The sequence below is a fragment of the Esox lucius genome, chromosome 10 (assembly GCF_011004845.1).
Source record: "Esox lucius isolate fEsoLuc1 chromosome 10, fEsoLuc1.pri, whole genome shotgun sequence".
Lineage (NCBI taxonomy): Eukaryota > Metazoa > Chordata > Actinopteri > Esociformes > Esocidae > Esox > Esox lucius.
Genome location: NC_047578.1, coordinates 346,683 through 363,752, shown reverse-complemented (window position 1 = coordinate 363,752; position 17,070 = coordinate 346,683). Strand labels below are relative to the sequence as shown.

General features: G+C 42.9%; 1 protein-coding gene across 1 annotated transcript; it reads right to left on the bottom strand.

Annotated features, from left to right (window-relative positions):
* Window positions 1–44: 44 nt before the first annotated feature.
* Window positions 45–16,958, bottom strand: ncaldb (neurocalcin delta b). Its single transcript, XM_010865148.5, has 4 exons — window positions 16,582–16,958; window positions 4,129–4,529; window positions 2,949–3,054; window positions 45–2,842 (listed from the first exon to the last, which is right to left on the bottom strand). Exons 2-4 carry the CDS (start codon window positions 4,504–4,506, stop codon window positions 2,748–2,750), a joined length of 579 nt encoding a protein of 192 aa, XP_010863450.1. The 5' UTR covers window positions 4,507–4,529; window positions 16,582–16,958; the 3' UTR covers window positions 45–2,747.
* Between the last annotated feature and the right edge of the window lie 112 nt (window positions 16,959–17,070).

Here is a 17,070-nt window from a genome sequence, read left to right as displayed (position 1 = left end):
TGATTAACTGTAATGTAGCCATGCACTGTCTACTGAGACCCAAATATAACAGAACATTTTTATTATGATCTTAGAAGTAAACAGACAAGATTAGGCCAAAATCTGGCTCAATTACATGCTACAAAGATTTTTTAATCAGGATGAAGGACACAAGGACTTTTTGTTCTGCCAAGGAATGGCAAGGAGTGGAATGTTAGTAACAACATACTGGATTTCAGGCTATGTTAAATGGTCTTTTGGTTTCAACTGTACTGGGGACTGTTGTCATGACCTCCCCTGTATAGAGACAGAGGGTCAGCTGTGTGATGTTCAGTACTCATGTTATTTATTGGTAGCTATTTCTCAGCGATTAGTGACGTTTCTCAAGGGAACACCTCTTTAAAGTACTTATTACTGCATTAATGCTTATTATTATTTGTACTCTGAAATTGTCCAGTTTCAAATTTAAATTTGTGGTTTTATAACAGCTACAATATGCAAAATGTGATTTTATGTTAGTGGTGCCTTCTGAAAGGCTGTCAGCCAGGAAGCCAGTTCCTCCAGGGTGATACTGGCCTCTGGTTGGTGGAGGCCAGTTCCTCCAGGGTGATACTGGCCTCTGGTTGGTGGAGGCCAGTTCCTCCAGGGTGATACTGGCCTCTGGTTGGGGGAGGCCAGTTCCTCCAGGGTGATACCGGCCTCTGGTTGGTGGAGGCCAGTTCCTCCAGGGTGATACCGGCCTCTGGTTGGTGGAGGCCAGTTCCTCCAGGGTGATACCGGCCTCTGGTTGGTGGAGGCCTGTTCCTCCAGGGTGATACCGGCCTCTGGTTGGTGGAGGCCTGTTCCTCCAGGGTGATGCCGGCCTCTGGTTGGTGGAGGCCAGTTCCTCATGGGTGATACTGGCTTCTGGTTGGTTGTTCCAGAACCAAACCCTCATTGTGTACATAGGAACAGTATGTTGGTGACTGAATAAACATGTGAAGAAATTGCATCTTTGTAATTTTTTTGTGTTTCAGCCTGATTGGGTGCCATGTTAGGGGAGGCTACTTCATAGTAAATTCAGAATATTGCCTGCGCACAATATTTTATATATTTTTATTTTCTCCATAAAATAATCTAAAAATACAGACTTTCTGTATTTAAACACTATTCTGACACATAATCCAACAAAGTAAACATACAAAATCCACAAAATGATACAATGACAAATATTTTCTTTGACAAATTAAGTATAGTATACACTGATAAAATACTATTGTTGACCTCTTTGTATATATTTATATTTGGCACTTGACCACATGATGATGCTATGTAAAATATGTAGCGCTGTATTCGAAAAAATAAGCCAAACATGCCAAAAATGAAATATTTATACAATGCTGAAATTATCCTCCTGTCTCGTACCAATGAATATTTAATAGAAACACTTGTTCTGATGTGATTAAGATGAAGCCTTGGTTCAGTGGATTATTTCTCCCATCGGACCTGAAGACCCTGCAGAGCAGAAAACCTGGACCAGAACCTTCCGTCTCTCTCTGTGCTTATCAGAGGTTTTCAGGGGTACACTGCAGGTCCCTATTGTCTGTACGCATTTCAGCAGGTACACTGATTGCTTCACATGTCAATATAATAAAAAACAAACAAGATGAAATGCAACACAATGTCCCAGAATGTAGGATGGACTCACACTGGAGTACCAGGAACAAAGCCAGTCACATACTTTACATCAGAGATGAGGACAGATACCTGTTTCTATGAGTGAACTGTTGCTTTGTGAGTCTATTTAAATGGTAGAGATAATGCATAGGGGAATGTAGGGTCCTCTACTTTGCTTCTGTACCATCCTAGGATTACAATTATTAAACTGCAGACATTATCCTTCTAATTGAAATAATTTAAATGCCACCATTTTACCACCAGGTATAATATGTATTATATCCAGCGATCGCTTTTTGCCCAGTCACTAATGAAAATCACCAGCATGAAGAGGACCACTGTAAGGTGTGTGTAAAGTATGATGCATTTTGGTGGTAATATCCTGATTTTAACCAGATCTCACCCTGGAAATTATCGTTAGGTGTTCTACCAGCTGAATTATCCAAACTGTCTTCAAAGGGGTGCTAAACAGCCATGTCCTTCTTAAAGTAACATCCTGTAGAGCATCTTCTCACACCTCTCCTTCCAGACTCCCAGCCGCTCCTTGTATTTAAAACATCTGCGGGTCCCAGAGGAGATTTCTAAAAACCACTGACGTAGTTCATTGTGTTCCCGGGACAACAGCCCACTGTCAGACACTGGCTTGTCTTCTCATCCACTTTGGATGTGGAGGTGTAATGAAAAGTCTCTGATGTGATTTCAATTGTTTGTCCTCTGGAATAAGTACCTGAGTCTGATCAGGTGGTGTTGGGGAAGCAGTGTCTTTACTGGGTCTAAATGTACCTGGGCCGGATCTCGCTGTGTGTGAATGAATGTAAATGTATACAGATTCATGAACATACAGTGTTAATGGCGGAGGTTTGTATTATATGGGGGGTGGGGGGGGGGGGGGTAAGAGTCAATGGATCCCAGGATTTTCACACTTTTCCAGGAGAGTGTGCATTTGATGTAGAGACACACAAGTTATAGGTCCATGGTTTCTGCTTGGGTCCATGGCCTTGGCTTGGGTCCATGGTTGTCTGGTCCATATGGATCATGTGGACAGGTTTTCACTACTGGTTGAATGGAATAGTTTTGAAATGAATAAATAACAGTATTGAAGACTGAGCCCTCTACTGGCCAGCGCTGCTGGGGTCACACTGAAGCAGGCGCACAATGGAAGGATCGTTCTTTGCTCCCTCAACAAATTCTTCTAGAGACAGTTTACCTGAAGAACAGAACAGATGGTGTGAAGGAAACAACAGACTGTGTGAAGGAACCTGAAAGTAGGACTGTACTGAAGTCAGTAAGTGAATACCAAGCTAGGTCCTCACCATCACGATTTGTGTCCATTTGTCTGAAGATCTTGTCTGTGCGTTTCTCAGGTGTTGACTCATCCTCTGGCATCTTCATCACGGAGGAAACCATCTTGTAGATCGCCTAGAGACAGAGAAACATCATCATCCTTTATGAGGAAGAGGTTCTAATAGAAACGTAGGGGCGGGTGAGAACTGAGCTGCCCAGAATACGGTCTTGTTATCAGCATTCTGGTTGGAAGAAATGCAGACTTAAATTGCAGCAAAACCCTCTGATTTCAATAGAACTGATTTAAATAGAACTGCTGTAAATCCTCTCATTTAAATAGAACTGCTATAAATCCTCTCATTTAAATAGAACTGATATAAATAGAACTGTAAACCCTATTATTTAAATAGAACATATATAAATAGAACTGCTGTAAACCCTATGATTGTAATAGACCGGCTTTAAACCCTCTGATCTCAACAGTTGATTTGTCTAAAATAAGGTAGTCTTGTGTGCTCCACACTTCACTCCACATTAAACTGTCTGCTAAATCAGTACAATTTAAAACATCATAAATCTAGTCAGCAACGCGTGTAACTAGTCAGCAGCGCGTGTAACTAGTCAGCAACGCGTGTAACTAGTCAGCAAGGTGCGGATTGACAGATGTATCAGAATATGAAATAACTGACAGATTGGCTGCCAGGTTCCAAGATGATTCAAAGCCACGTCACTGAGCTCTGACCGAATTAAAAACACAACACGGCAGATGATCACCCAGTTGGAGATAGGGATTATGCTCAGGGTCAAACACCCAACTTAATACAGCAGCCCTGTGATGTAAGACGCACGTTTAACGGATTCAGCCCACACCACCACCCTGTCACACAAATAGCCTCCAGTTAGCTAAAGGAAACTGAGACAGCCATTATGGTGTTTAGCAGCTAAAGAAAACTGGGACCAGGCAGCCATTATGGAGTTTAGCAGCTAAAGGAAACTGGGACCAGGCAGCCATTATGGAGTTTAGCAGCTAAAGGAAACTGGGACCAGGCAGCCATTATGGTGTTTAGCGGCTAAATAATACTGGGACCAGGCAGCCATTATGGAGTTTAGCAGCTAGAGAAAACTGGGACCAGGCGCTCTTGACCACTTGGCTACCCTGCCGCTCCATTTAGAGACAAACAAATACAGAAAAATGACAGACAGACGTACCTGGACAATCTCCAGCATCTCGGCTTTGCTGATGTATCCGTTTCCGTCCAGGTCATACATGCTGAAAGCCCACTTCAGCTTCTGGTCCAGATGGCCTCGTGACGTCACACTCAGAGCAATGATGAACTCCCTGAAGTCTATCGTCCCGTCCCCATTGGCGTCAAAGGTGCGGAAGACGTGCTCAGCAAATTTTGAGGCATCTCCGTAGGGAAAGAAGTTGCCGTAGATCTTCTTGAACTCCTCCATGGAGAGGGCACCACTGGGACAGTCCCTCAGAAACCCCTTATACCACTCCTGGATCTCGGCTTCAGTGAAGTCGGTGCTTTCCAGCAGATCCTGCATCACCTCTGGACGGAGTTTGCTGTTCTGTTTCCCCATTTTAGATGTTAGGGTGGCTTGAGCTGTATAGACAGAAAAACAGAGAGAGAGTGGGAATGACTGAGCTTCTTCAATCGGTCACCAAGTAGTTGACAGACACGAGATACAGAGGCACACAGATGGAAGTAGAGAGATAGAGAGATAGAGGTAGAGAGAGGTAGAGAGGTGGAGAGATAGAGGTAGATAGAGGTAGATAGAGGTAGATAGAGGTAGAGAGGGATGGAGAGGTAGAGAGGGATGGAGAGGTACAGAAGTAGAGTAAGAGTATAGAGTCAGCCAGCCAGCCAGTCATTCATTCAGCCAGCCAGCAAGTTATTCATTCAGCCAGCCAACTAGTCATTCATTCAGCCAGCCATCCATTCATTCAGCCAGCCAGCCATTCATTCAGCCAGCCAGCCATTCATTCAGCCAGCCATTCATTCAGCCAGCCAGCCAGCCAGCTAGCCAGCCAGCCAGCCGCTCATTCAGCCAGCCAGTAATTCAGCCAGCCAGCCAGTCATTCATTCAGCAGGTCAACTAGTCAGATAATCAGTCAGACACACAACTGACAAGTCATTCTCTATAATACAGTGTTGCAAAATTAATCAGGCAAGACCACCAAAGGTTTCTGGCCTGAGTTAATCATCAGAAACCTTTTCACTAACAATCAGATCCATATAATCCAATGACTATCATTGAGAATCCTTTTCACTAACAATCAGATCCATATAATCCAATGACTATCATTGAGAATCCTTTGCACTAACAATCTGATCCATATAATCCAATGACTATCATTAAGAATCCTTTGCACTAACTGATCCATATAATCCAATAACTATCATTAAGAATCCTTTGCACTAACAATCTAATCCATAAAATCCAATGACTATCATTAAGAATCCTTTGCACTAACAATCTGATCCATATAATCCAATGACTATCATTAAGAATCCTTTGCACTAACAATCTGATCCATATAATCCAATAACTATCATTAAGAATCCTTTGCACTAACAATCTAATCCATAAAATCCAATGACTATCATTAAGAATCCTTTGCACTAACAATCTGATCCATATAATCCAATGACTATCATTAAGAATCCTTTGCACTAACAATCTGATCCATATAATCCAATTACTATCATTAAGAATCCTTTGCACTAACAATCTAATCCATAAAATCCAATGACTATCATTAAAAATCCTTTGCACTAACAATCATTAAGAAATCCTTTGCACTAACAATCTGATCCATATAATCCAAAGACTATCATTAAGAAATCCTTTGCACTAACAATCTGATCCATATAATCCAATGACTATCATTTAAGAAAGCCTTTGCAATAGCAGTCTGATCAATATAATCCAATGGCTATTAATCAGAACTATTGCACTAACTAAATGTCTGTTTCTCTTGTCCCTGTCAGCACTGGCCAGCTGGAATTCTTTTAAAAGAAAATGATTGATGCCCCAAGTGAACTGTGATATAAGTCGATGACATTAAATGTCAGTGTAATGATGATTTAATTGGTTGGCTATCCAGATCTGACAGTCAACCTCACAACTAATTATTTAGGTGAATAATAATCAGATCACAATGTCTGTCAAGTCTGTACAACTGTCTAACAATCTGGGCACAATCAGAATATGGACAAGATCAGGACAAAGGGTGAATGGTAGAACCAGACCATACAGAGCTGGAGAAATACTGACCAATACCCCAACCTACCAACATAGCTGACACACATTTACGTACCTATCTAAATGGAGACACCAAATGATTGCCCTTAAAAAAAATGACTAGGCCTACCTCTGCTCTGAAGCTTATCCTAACCTAAACGTTAAAAACCTCAACCCTAACCATAACCTCAATAACATAACTTTTATACTTTATGCATAAACTACTAAACATAACGCAAAACTTAAGTCTGTAATGCCAAAATGTAACCTTAACTATAACTTTAACCTCAATAACCTAACATTAGTCCAGTGTTTCCGATTAGACCACAGTTTGGGGTAATTTTACTCCCTGATGTATAGTTAAGTCAGAAACACACACACAGAGGTATTCTGTAGCAGAACATTTCCCGTGGCGACCACAGATAGTCCTTTGTACATACTGCACGCTGCTGAATCAGATGTTTCAGCAACACTTCCTGCTCACTGCAGCCAGGCTCCTCTCAGTTTCCTGTTTCCTGAGTACATGGATCAATCAGATAAAATACTCTATTTCGCTTTTCTCTTCTCCAGTAGACCGTCAAGTCTCTAAACCCCCCCCCCAGTAGACCGTCAAGTCTCTAAACCCCCCCCCAGTAGACCGTCAAGTCTCTAAACCCCCCCCCAGTAGACCGTCAAGTCTCTAAACCCCCCCCCCAGTAGACCGTCAAGTCTCTAAAACCCCCCCCCCCAGTAGACCGTCAAGTCTCTAAACCCCCCCCCCAGTAGACCGTCAAGTCTCTAAACCCCCCCCCCAGTAGACCGTCATGTCTCTAAAACCCCCCCCCCCAGTAGACCGTCAAGTCTCTAACCCCCCCAGTAGACCGTCATGTCTCTAAACCCCCCCCCAGTAGACCGTCATGTCTCTAAACCCCCCCCCCAGTAGACCGTCATGTCTCTAAACCCCCCCCCAGTAGACCGTCATGTCTCTAAACCCCCCCCCCCCCAGTAGACCGTCATGTCTCTAAACCCCCCCCCCCAGTAGACCGTCATGTCTCTAAACCCCCCCCCCCAGTAGACCGTCATGTCTCTAAACCCCCCCCCCCAGTAGACCGTCATGTCTCTAAACCCCCCCCAGTAGACCGTCAAGTCTCTAAACCCCCCCCCCCAGTAGACCGTCAAGTCTCTAAACCCCCCCCCCAGTAGACCGTCAAGTCTCTAAACCCCCCCCAGTAGACCGTCAGGTCTCTAAACCCCCCCCAGTAGACCGTCAGGTCTCTAAACCCCCCCCCCCAGTAGACCGTCAAGTCTCTAAACCCCCCCCCCAGTAGACCGTCAAGTCTCTAAACCCCCCCCCCAGTAGACCGTCAAGTCTCTAAACCCCCCCCCCAGTAGACCGTCAAGTCTCTAAACCCCCCCCCCAGTAGACCGTCATGTCTCTAAAACCCCCCCCCCAGTAGACCGTCAAGTCTCTAACCCCCCCCCCAGTAGACCGTCATGTCTCTAAACCCCCCCCCCCAGTAGACCGTCATGTCTCTAAACCCCCCCCCCAGTAGACCGTCATGTCTCTAAACCCCCCCCCCAGTAGACCGTCATGTCTCTAAACCCCCCCCCCCCAGTAGACCGTCATGTCTCTAAACCCCCCCCCCCCAGTAGACCGTCATGTCTCTAAACCCCCCCCCAGTAGACCGTCATGTCTCTAAACCCCCCCCCCCAGTAGACCGTCATGTCTCTAAACCCCCCCCCAGTAGACCGTCATGTCTCTAAACCCCCCCCCCAGTAGACCGTCATGTCTCTAAACCCCCCCCCAGTAGACCGTCAAGTCTCTAAACCCCCCCCCAGTAGACCGTCATGTCTCTAAACCCCCCCCCAGTAGACCGTCAAGTCTCTAAACCCCCCCCAGTAGACCGTCAAGTCTCTAAACCCCCCCAGTAGACCGTCAAGTCTCCACCCCGCTGGATGTTCGCAAGTGTGTTGACAACTGTGTCGTAAATGTTTAAAGCTTCTGTGCAGTGCGAACTCTTATTGCTGGGTTTTTCCTCAATTGACCCTCACAATCCTACGTGGTTCTTCTTCAAAATGTGTAAATTCAAACGCTATGTTCTATGTAGTGTTATATTCTCCATCTCATTATGTAAATATACCCTCAGTCTTTGATGTTATCATAGTCTGTTATAACATGAGTATGTGGGGGTAATCTGTTATAAAATGAGTATGTGTGTTATAACAGGTTATTTCCAGTTGGGGCAGCCCTAGAATATCTCTGGATCAATGGGACCCATAAAGACCTCAATATATAACTATCAATGCTCATCCTAGATCTAATATTGCAGGGCCCCTCACTCTCTGAGCCTTGAGTCACCCAGTCTGGTTATGTCAAGGTGAACAGAGGAGCAATTCATCCAGTCATCTTCCTTTTGTCTGACAGAAGGACAGAGGGACAGGCAGAAAGACAGAGAGATAGAAAAAGCAAAAGAGACAAAGTTTGTGACTAACAGAAACACATGAAAAAATTTATAATATACAGACTCAGTAAGCTCTGGGTTCTAAGCTGTCAATTGGTGCTGTGAAATCTCTCTGGTCCTCATCCTTGATTCCCCAGGAGGCTAAGGACTTAGGATATTTATAAAGATAACTAGGCAGGTATAGGGATAGGTCAGTCAATTAGTCACTTGATGATGTCACCAAATGTTGGATAACAGAAAGGGCCAAGCCTCTAGAGGTGGACAACATCAGACCAAGTTACAGCCAGTTTCCACTTCTACTGAACATGCTGAAGAGACCATGAGAAAACACAAGAAGCCACAGAAGAAAAGATGGAGGAGATTATTGAACCCAAAAAGCACCACCAAGCTCCAGCAGGCTCTATTGGGTACTTCCTGCGGTTTTATTTATTCTTACATTCCTCCTACATGGAAAGCATCACACAGTACAAACACTAGAGGCATCATGCCATTTTTGTTCCTCTTGTATGTTATTCTGCTAAAGCTTTAAAGGTTTGTTAAGGAGCCCCTTAGTGGTCATGGTGGAAACAAAACATGATAAAATAAAAAAAATAAACATCTGCCAAATCTGTTCCCTCAATTTATTTTTCCATTAGTTCAATATTTTTCATTCATTCCCTCAACTTTCTATTCCCCTGGGTCTCCCCTGCACATTCCAACCTTTTGCTTGTCATGAATTGTACAGAAGTAATAGAATTCGGTTATAATCTTGGCTTAAAATACAAAGATATTCTTTGGGTTTTGGGTGTTAATCACCAGACAGTTTTCAGCTTAAAAACGCTGAAATGTTTCCTGCGACAGCAAGGCCTTCGCCTTCGTAATAACAAAGAAAACTTGTCAGACGATGTACAACTTATTGGGAGGAATTCTGATTCTCGGAATTCTGTTTCAGGATGGCCCTCTTGAAGTAATATATCAATGTCAACAGTAAGCGTATCATCAAGCAAAGCATTGTCCTCTAGAAAAGCATATTCCACTTGAATTATTTAATGTATTGATAATGATGCCCCTGGTACTTCATCACGTAAACCTTCCTCTTCATCCACTGATTGAAGGTAGTGGTTAGTTTGAAGAATAATGGGATTGTCCACTGTGCCAATTTCTTCGCAGCTTGAGCTAATTGCCACTGTGCTGATTTCCTCAGATTCCATTTTTTCATCGTCAGGATGGATAAAAAAGTTCAGGGAATGGCTAAAAAATTTGAGGGAACGGATTTGACAGATTTTTTTTCCCTGTACCATATTTTATCATGTTCGGTTTTTTTTCTTACCCCCTGGGTGTCAGGATTAGATTTTCTTATAGAAGTCCTTAACACAATCATTAGCATATTTTCACCTCCGTAACATCACCCAACTACGACCCTCACTTTCCATACTCTGTCAATGAAACTGTCATCCATGCCTTTGTCACTTCTCAGCTAGACTACTGCAACACTCTTCTGTCCGGTATCCCCAACAAACTCATTAACCGACTATAACTGGTCCAGAACTCAGCAGACAGAATTCTCACTGGCACCAACTCAATAGAGAATATCACACCAATCCTCATCGAACTACACTGACTATCTGTTCAACACTGAACTGCAAACTACTCCTCCTGACATACAAAGCCCCTCCACAGCCTCAGACCCTCTCCTGATCTATGCCCCCCCGCTCCCTCCACTCCTCCTCTACCGGTCTCCTGGTCACACACCAATTCTGTCTCTCCTCATTGGCTGCCTGGTCCTTCAGCTGCTGGGCACTCAGACTGGAACTCACTCCCCCACACAAACGCCATGCAGACACAATCAACACATTCAAAAACTCTCAAAACCTACCTCTTTCAGGTTGCATATAATCGCTAGTTATTGACTCTTCCTCAGTCCCGACACAATCATTATTTTAACCACTACACCCCAGACCTACATTCCAATAATTCAGTGTTCAAATTCGTCAAGGTGATTTTCTTCCCAAACCAAAACCCAAACCATATCCACATTACTGTGATGCTAACCTAAACTTTGTTTTCTAACCTTTACCCTAACCCATACCTTCACACTTTCTAACATTTACTCTAACCTTAATCCCAGTACTGTAATGCCTAATCAACCCTAAACTAACCTTTATTGAGTTCTACCTCAACCCGAACTCAAAGTACTGTGATATCTTACTAATTAAATTTAAGGTGAGAATAAGGTATGACACATTTTAGCTTTGTTCCTAACATATGATACATATGATAATTCTTAACATAATAAACATTTTGGTAGCGCATTGTAATGTTCCCTAACGTAATGTAACATATAATGTAAATTTGGCTTTCATAGATTTACATACATGTTGTGTATTTTCCTGAGACTAGGTTGATAGATTAGCATGTTTTCTAAGTGATGTATTTGTTCGATCAGCTGTGTAATCAGCAGAAGCCTATAGGAGTTTTGGCAGGAGGCAGCTGCTTCCTGAAAACGAATGTTGACATCAAAGCTAGCTTTTAGTGATACATATTTAGTTCCAAGGTGTTACACTGCTATATTATTGTGTTGCGGGATATGAGGAATGCACTTCTAACTTTTCTCAGTCTCCTCCAGTTTAAAATTTTAGGAGATGAGGACCTGGTCCACACCTGCGGAGTACCTGGTTTGGGGGGCCCGTTGCTATCCCTGTCCTTGTCCACCTGGTCATACTTTTGACCTAGTCTAGAATCAAATAGACACTGGATTTAGCCCAGATAAATGTATTTATTATTGTAATTGGAGTCTTAATATCTCACCCGGCACAGCCAGAAGAGGAATGGTCACCCCTCTGAGCCTGGGTCCTCTCTAGGTTTCTTCCTAAAATTCGGCCTTCTTAGAGAGTTTTTCCTAGCCACTGAAATTCAGCACTACTGTTGTTTGCTCCTTGGGGTTTAAGGCCGGGTGTCTCTGTAAAGCACTTTGTGACAACTGCTTTATAAATACATTTTATTGATTGATTGAGTTGCAGTGCTTAGCAGCAGCCATATTCCCTTTAGTTTAGTATGAAGAAACACTGACTGGCTCAGCTACGTTAGCTAGCATTGTGGTGGCCTCCAGCAACCCGAAATGTTTGGTTAACTGCAAAGGTCGACGACTGGATGACTGGATGAATTTCCTCTTTGAATATTGAAGTGTATCACAAGGTCTAACCCCTGATGCACACTTCTATTCATATTTTCTTTACTCTGTTTTTCTCCCCAATTTTATGATGCCTCTTTTGTGATTAAGTCCTTGCTTTATCTCGGCAACCGCTAGCAAATTGTGGTCAGCCAATGTCAAAATATGCATCTCCCAAAGCACATCTGATGCTGTTCTGGTTCTAAATTCTGATTGACCAGAAGAAGCTTCTAAAAGTATTAAAAACACTAAAAACTGTTTCCAGAGCTCTTTGGAGACACTTGAGACCCTCCAGAACCAGTCAAGAGAACATGTTTTAAGATTTCTAGATCTTCAATTTATGACCAAGGTAAGGTAGTATGGGAGTTTCTGACAAACCTCTTTATATACACAAGGTATACCTGTGCTGTTTCTGGTAGTCTGGGAATCCCGATCAACAGAAACATACTTCATACATTGATAAGAACATTGGTTGTCACCAGTGATAAAACGTCTTGCAGAATAATACGCACAATCTAGAGGCTTCAGTACTGTCACAGCCGCAGGTATATATACAATATTACCACACTGTGTTACTATTACAGCCACAGGTATATAGACAATATTACCACACTGTGTTACTATTACAGCCACAGGTATATAGACAATATTACCACACTGTGTTACTATTACAGCCGCAGGTATATAGACAATATTACCACACTGTGTTACTATTACAGCCGCAGGTATATAGACAATAATACCACACTGTGTTACCGTTACAGCCGCAGGTATATAGACAATAATACCAAACTGTGTTACCGTTACAGCCGCAGGTATATAGACAATAATACCAAACTGTAACACCGGTCAATCGTTTTCTACTTCTTAAGAGACAAGACTTGCTCTTATTTAAATCCTTATTTACTGCACAAAGCCCTCTATGTCTTTTAAATGGTAAATCCTAACTAATCAAATACTGAGATATTTGTAAACCTGAACAATTATAGAACTATCAAATGCATGAAAGTGGAATTATCTAAAACATTCTTACAATAATGAAAAAGCAATTTCATAGTTGCATAGCTTCTTAAAGAGCTGTAAAGTCAGACTGAAGCCTTGACACAGCAAGATCAGCATTCTGGACAATAGCTTAAATATCATTTAAATATGCATATCACATTGAACAATGTAATTTGTGTATATTTTGGAAAAAAATGCAGGTCCAAATATCAACCCTCAAATAATACATGCAGAGCTGAATGACAATGAGGCCTAAACCCAGTCATAATCAAAATGAGACAGAAATGTCTCCTGAATATGTACAGACCCAGCCTGGCTGTGGAAAACGGCAAAGGCAGGAGGAAACTTGAGGTGGATGAAGAGAGTGAATGTGGATTTTTGTTTTAAATGAATACACACATTGGCCAATAGTGTCACATGTAACCATTTACCCTCAACGCTACAGGGTCTCATTTCCCACCAACAACGCATCTCTTTGTCTATTTCTCTATAATCAATTACATGGGATTCACTTGCTTGGGAAGCATTTGTTTACTTGCTACACTATAAAGTCTCTTTTCACTGTGACTGCCTGACTAAAACATGTCTTTCCACTGTGACTGCCTGACTAAAACATGTCTTTCCACTGTGACTGCCTGACTAAAACATGTCTTTCCACTGTGACTGCCTGACTAAAACATGTCTTTCCACTGTGACTGCCTGACTAAAACATGTCTTTCCACTGTGACTGCCTGACTAAAACATGTCTTTCCACTGTGACTGCCTGACTAAAACATGTCTTTCCACTGTGACTGCCTGACTAAAACATGTCTTTCCACTGTGACTGCCTGACTAAAACATGTCTTTCCACTGTGACTGCCTGACTAAAACATGTCTTTCCACTGTGACTGCCTGACTAAAAAATTTCTTTCCACTATGACTGCCTGAATAACCACCAGACGCATGCTAGAGGCTTTTAACTAGGCTTCCGTTTGTGAATATCCGCACAAGAAAAATAAAATAAAAGCTTTCACCAAATCTCCATTGGTTAGGCCCAGATGTTCTTTGGTTAAAAAAGTACATTGTTTTTAAGTCAACAGCATTTGCAGAATGAAAGGAACCATAAGGGAAAGAACAGAGATTATCAGATTATCAGGCAGTAAGCAGCCACCTCTGACCTCTGAGGACAGCGATCAACCATGTGACACGTGGCACCAAAGGGGACAGTTCACCAGTCAGACATCCTGGGGGCTTGGGGGGGTCTATGTTGGTGAACAGAGCCCCAAACCAGCTGGCTTAGAATGTATGTAGATGAGGGCTTCCTGAAGGAAGGTTTGAGAACCACATGTGGGTGTGAAATGTAACAGAGTATAAGTATAATTCAGCTCTGCATGCATTATTTAGGGTTTTGTATTGTACTCAGCATAGTCTCTGAATTGGGTGTTTGCCCCATCTTGTAAACACTTGGTTGGTGAACACAGACCTTACAGTCATAGAGGACAATGAGTTTGATGGCATATTACTTATTCTTTCGTATTACTTTCTCTCTCTGCCTCTCTCTCACTCCATCTGTTTCTCCCACTCTCTCTCTCTCTCTCTCTCTCTCACTCTGTTCCCTCCCCTGTCTTTCTCACTCTTTCTACACTTTCTCTCTCTCCCCCTTTCAGTTAGGAACTTTACATCTGAACCAACTACACCAGTGCTAACAGTGAGGGAAAGAGACAAAACTGATTTTTCTTCATTATTGAATTTTTTTATCCAAACCACAATCTCAACCATCAATCAGACTTCTAAAATTAGCATGTTCTATAGGCCTGCCAATCCTCTGTCCCAGAACAACCTCTGGGCCAGTCTCAATCTGGTACCTTTCTTTATTTCTGGGAACTTGAGTCAACTCACTGCAACATACCAAAACAAAACACAGACCGACTCCCTTCTACAGGAAAATACACTACAATGTCCCGGTTCTGTCCTCAACAAGGTCCCTGTTCGGTCTTCTACAAGGTCCCTGTTCGGTCTTCTACAAGGTCCCTGTTCGGTCCTCTACAAGGTCCCTGTTCGGTCCTCTACAAGGTCCCTGATCGGTCTTCTACAAGGTCACTGTTTGGTCTTCTACAAGGTCACTGTTCGGTCCTCTACAAGGTCCCTGTTCAGTCCTCTACAAGGTCCCTGTTCAGTCCTCTACAAGGTCCCTGTTCAGTCCTCTACAAGGTCCCTGTTTGGTCTTCTACAAGGTCCCTGTTCAGTCTTCTACAATCTCCCGGTTCAGTTTAATATCTAATACATCCTGGTTCGGTTTAATATTGAATATCTTTCCCATTTAATACCTGAGACAACAGGTGTTAATACCTCAAAAAACTGATATTAATACATAAGAAAGCTCTGGTTTAAGGTATGTTTTAATATACTCATGGATCCATGAAAGGAGGATAATCCCTGAATACATTTTATCTTGCTGAAATTAATAGAATAATAAACACTTAAATAAAACCAGTTGTCCCTGATGACAGGGGGGTATATGGGACATTGTCTCAGTGTTGAGGACTGACCCCCATTTGTCCCTGATGACAGGGGGGTTCAGGGGACAGTGTCCCAGTGTAGAGGGCTGTCCTCCTCCAGTTGTCCCTGATGACAGGGGGGTTCAGGGGACAGTGTCCCAGTGTAGAGGGCTGTCCTCCTCCAGTTGTCCCTGATGACAGGGGGGTTCAGGGGACAGTGTCCCAGTGTAGAGGGCTGTCCTCCTCCAGTTGTCCCTGATGACAGGGGGGTCAGGGGACAGTGTCCCAGTGCAGAAGGCTGTCCTCCTCCAGTTGTCCCTGATGACAGTGGGGTTCAGGGGAACACAGACAATAATAAAGGACAGCGGGATCCTGATCCTCCAGAAATGCATCAGCGGCATTCCTCTCACCCATTGACACCTATTGATTGTATTAAACATCTATCTGTTGTCTTTTCTCTCACCCCCAACCCCCTTCCCTTATTCAAATACATTGCATGCGACCAAGACAACACCGCCTGCCATACTGAAGCTAGAATCAGCGAGATCTCCTGAGAGTCCCTATCAAGCACCACAAATTCTACCAGCATATTGAAGTGTTTGGATGCCTAGTTAGACAATATACCAAGGGGCTATTACCTACACTCTGCCTGGCCTCCACTCCAGGACTTTGAACCCTGCATGGCCAGCCCACTACAACCCTAAAACTACTTACTGACAATCTTCCAGCTGCAGCTCTTTAATCGGCCATAGACACTATCTCACTGACAAAGAGACATAAAGAAGTGAAAAAATAGAGATAGAGAAAAGGAGAGAGATAATGGAGACGCTTTCTGATTAACACAACATGTGTTATGTTTATTATTTAAAGTGTGTCATTTCCAGCACAGACTTTTGCAGATAATGAATTAACCGAGTAGAATTAATTTACTACTATTAGGTTGTGCGCTTCACTGAGATTCTTAAAACGTATGGATTTACCGAAAGTCACTCTAGAAGCGAGACTTGGCTAAATGACTAAACTGCGAGAGAAACAGGCAGATCGAGAAGAGAGATAAACAGCAGTTTCAAAGTGAAAGCAAAAAGCAGCAATCTGTAAAGGAATATCAATCCGTACGTGGTGAGATTGACTGACTGATAAATGACTTGGAGAAACGGCTGCAGGCGGAACTGAAGTTGTGCTGCTCAACTAGTCTTTACACACAGCATGTTGTTTCTAGCATGCATTTCATATGTACCCATTGGAAAAGAACTGCAGTAAGAGACAGCTAACTGAAACAGAGACTTGCACACAGGAACCCAGTGCTGGGAAATAAAGCAGAATAAATGAACCGGTAACTTACATTATTTGGGGTACTTTTGAAGTCTGTTTACTTTTTTAATAGTCCATGTGTGCTACGAATCAAGCTGAGAGCAGTTGCAGCCGGAAAATAATCACAGCAAAGGGTATCACAGACTGGGAGGGAGAGAGAAAAGCTCGGTCGGGCAGCATCAACTCCTGAGTTCTACAAGATTTCCCAAAACCCGGATTACTCGGTTTAGCCCGGAGGGCAGAACACTAGCCCCGCCTACTAGGACGTAAAACCTTGGGTCACATGGTAAACTACAGGCCAATGGATGTCGCCGTTTCCTTGGCAACAAGAATCCTGCGCTCAGGTGATTTCAATGAGGTTGTCTGTCACACTGGTGACCAATAAGAAAGACAAAGAAAACTTCACGGAGGACTGATTACTTGGTAAACTTACATTTATTGGGAAACAATTTCTTTGTAAAAGTCACATATTGCTTAGTGTCTTTACCCGTAAAGAAAGACCTGTTGAAATCATTAAATG

What these genes read in the sequence shown, in the direction of transcription:
- ncaldb (XM_010865148.5), bottom strand. Translation starts at nt 4,506, where the DNA reads ATGGGGAAACAGAACAGCAAACTCCGTCCAGAGGTGATGCAGGATCTG. An exon ending in AGATGCTGGAGATTGTCCAG is followed by an intron (nt 3,055 to 4,128) that starts GTACGTCTGTCT and finishes CTCTGTCTCTAG; the next exon opens with GCGATCTACAAGATGGTTTC. An exon ending in AATGGACACAAATCGTGATG is followed by an intron (nt 2,843 to 2,948) that starts GTGAGGACCTAG and finishes TCTGTTCTTCAG; the next exon opens with GTAAACTGTCTCTAGAAGAA.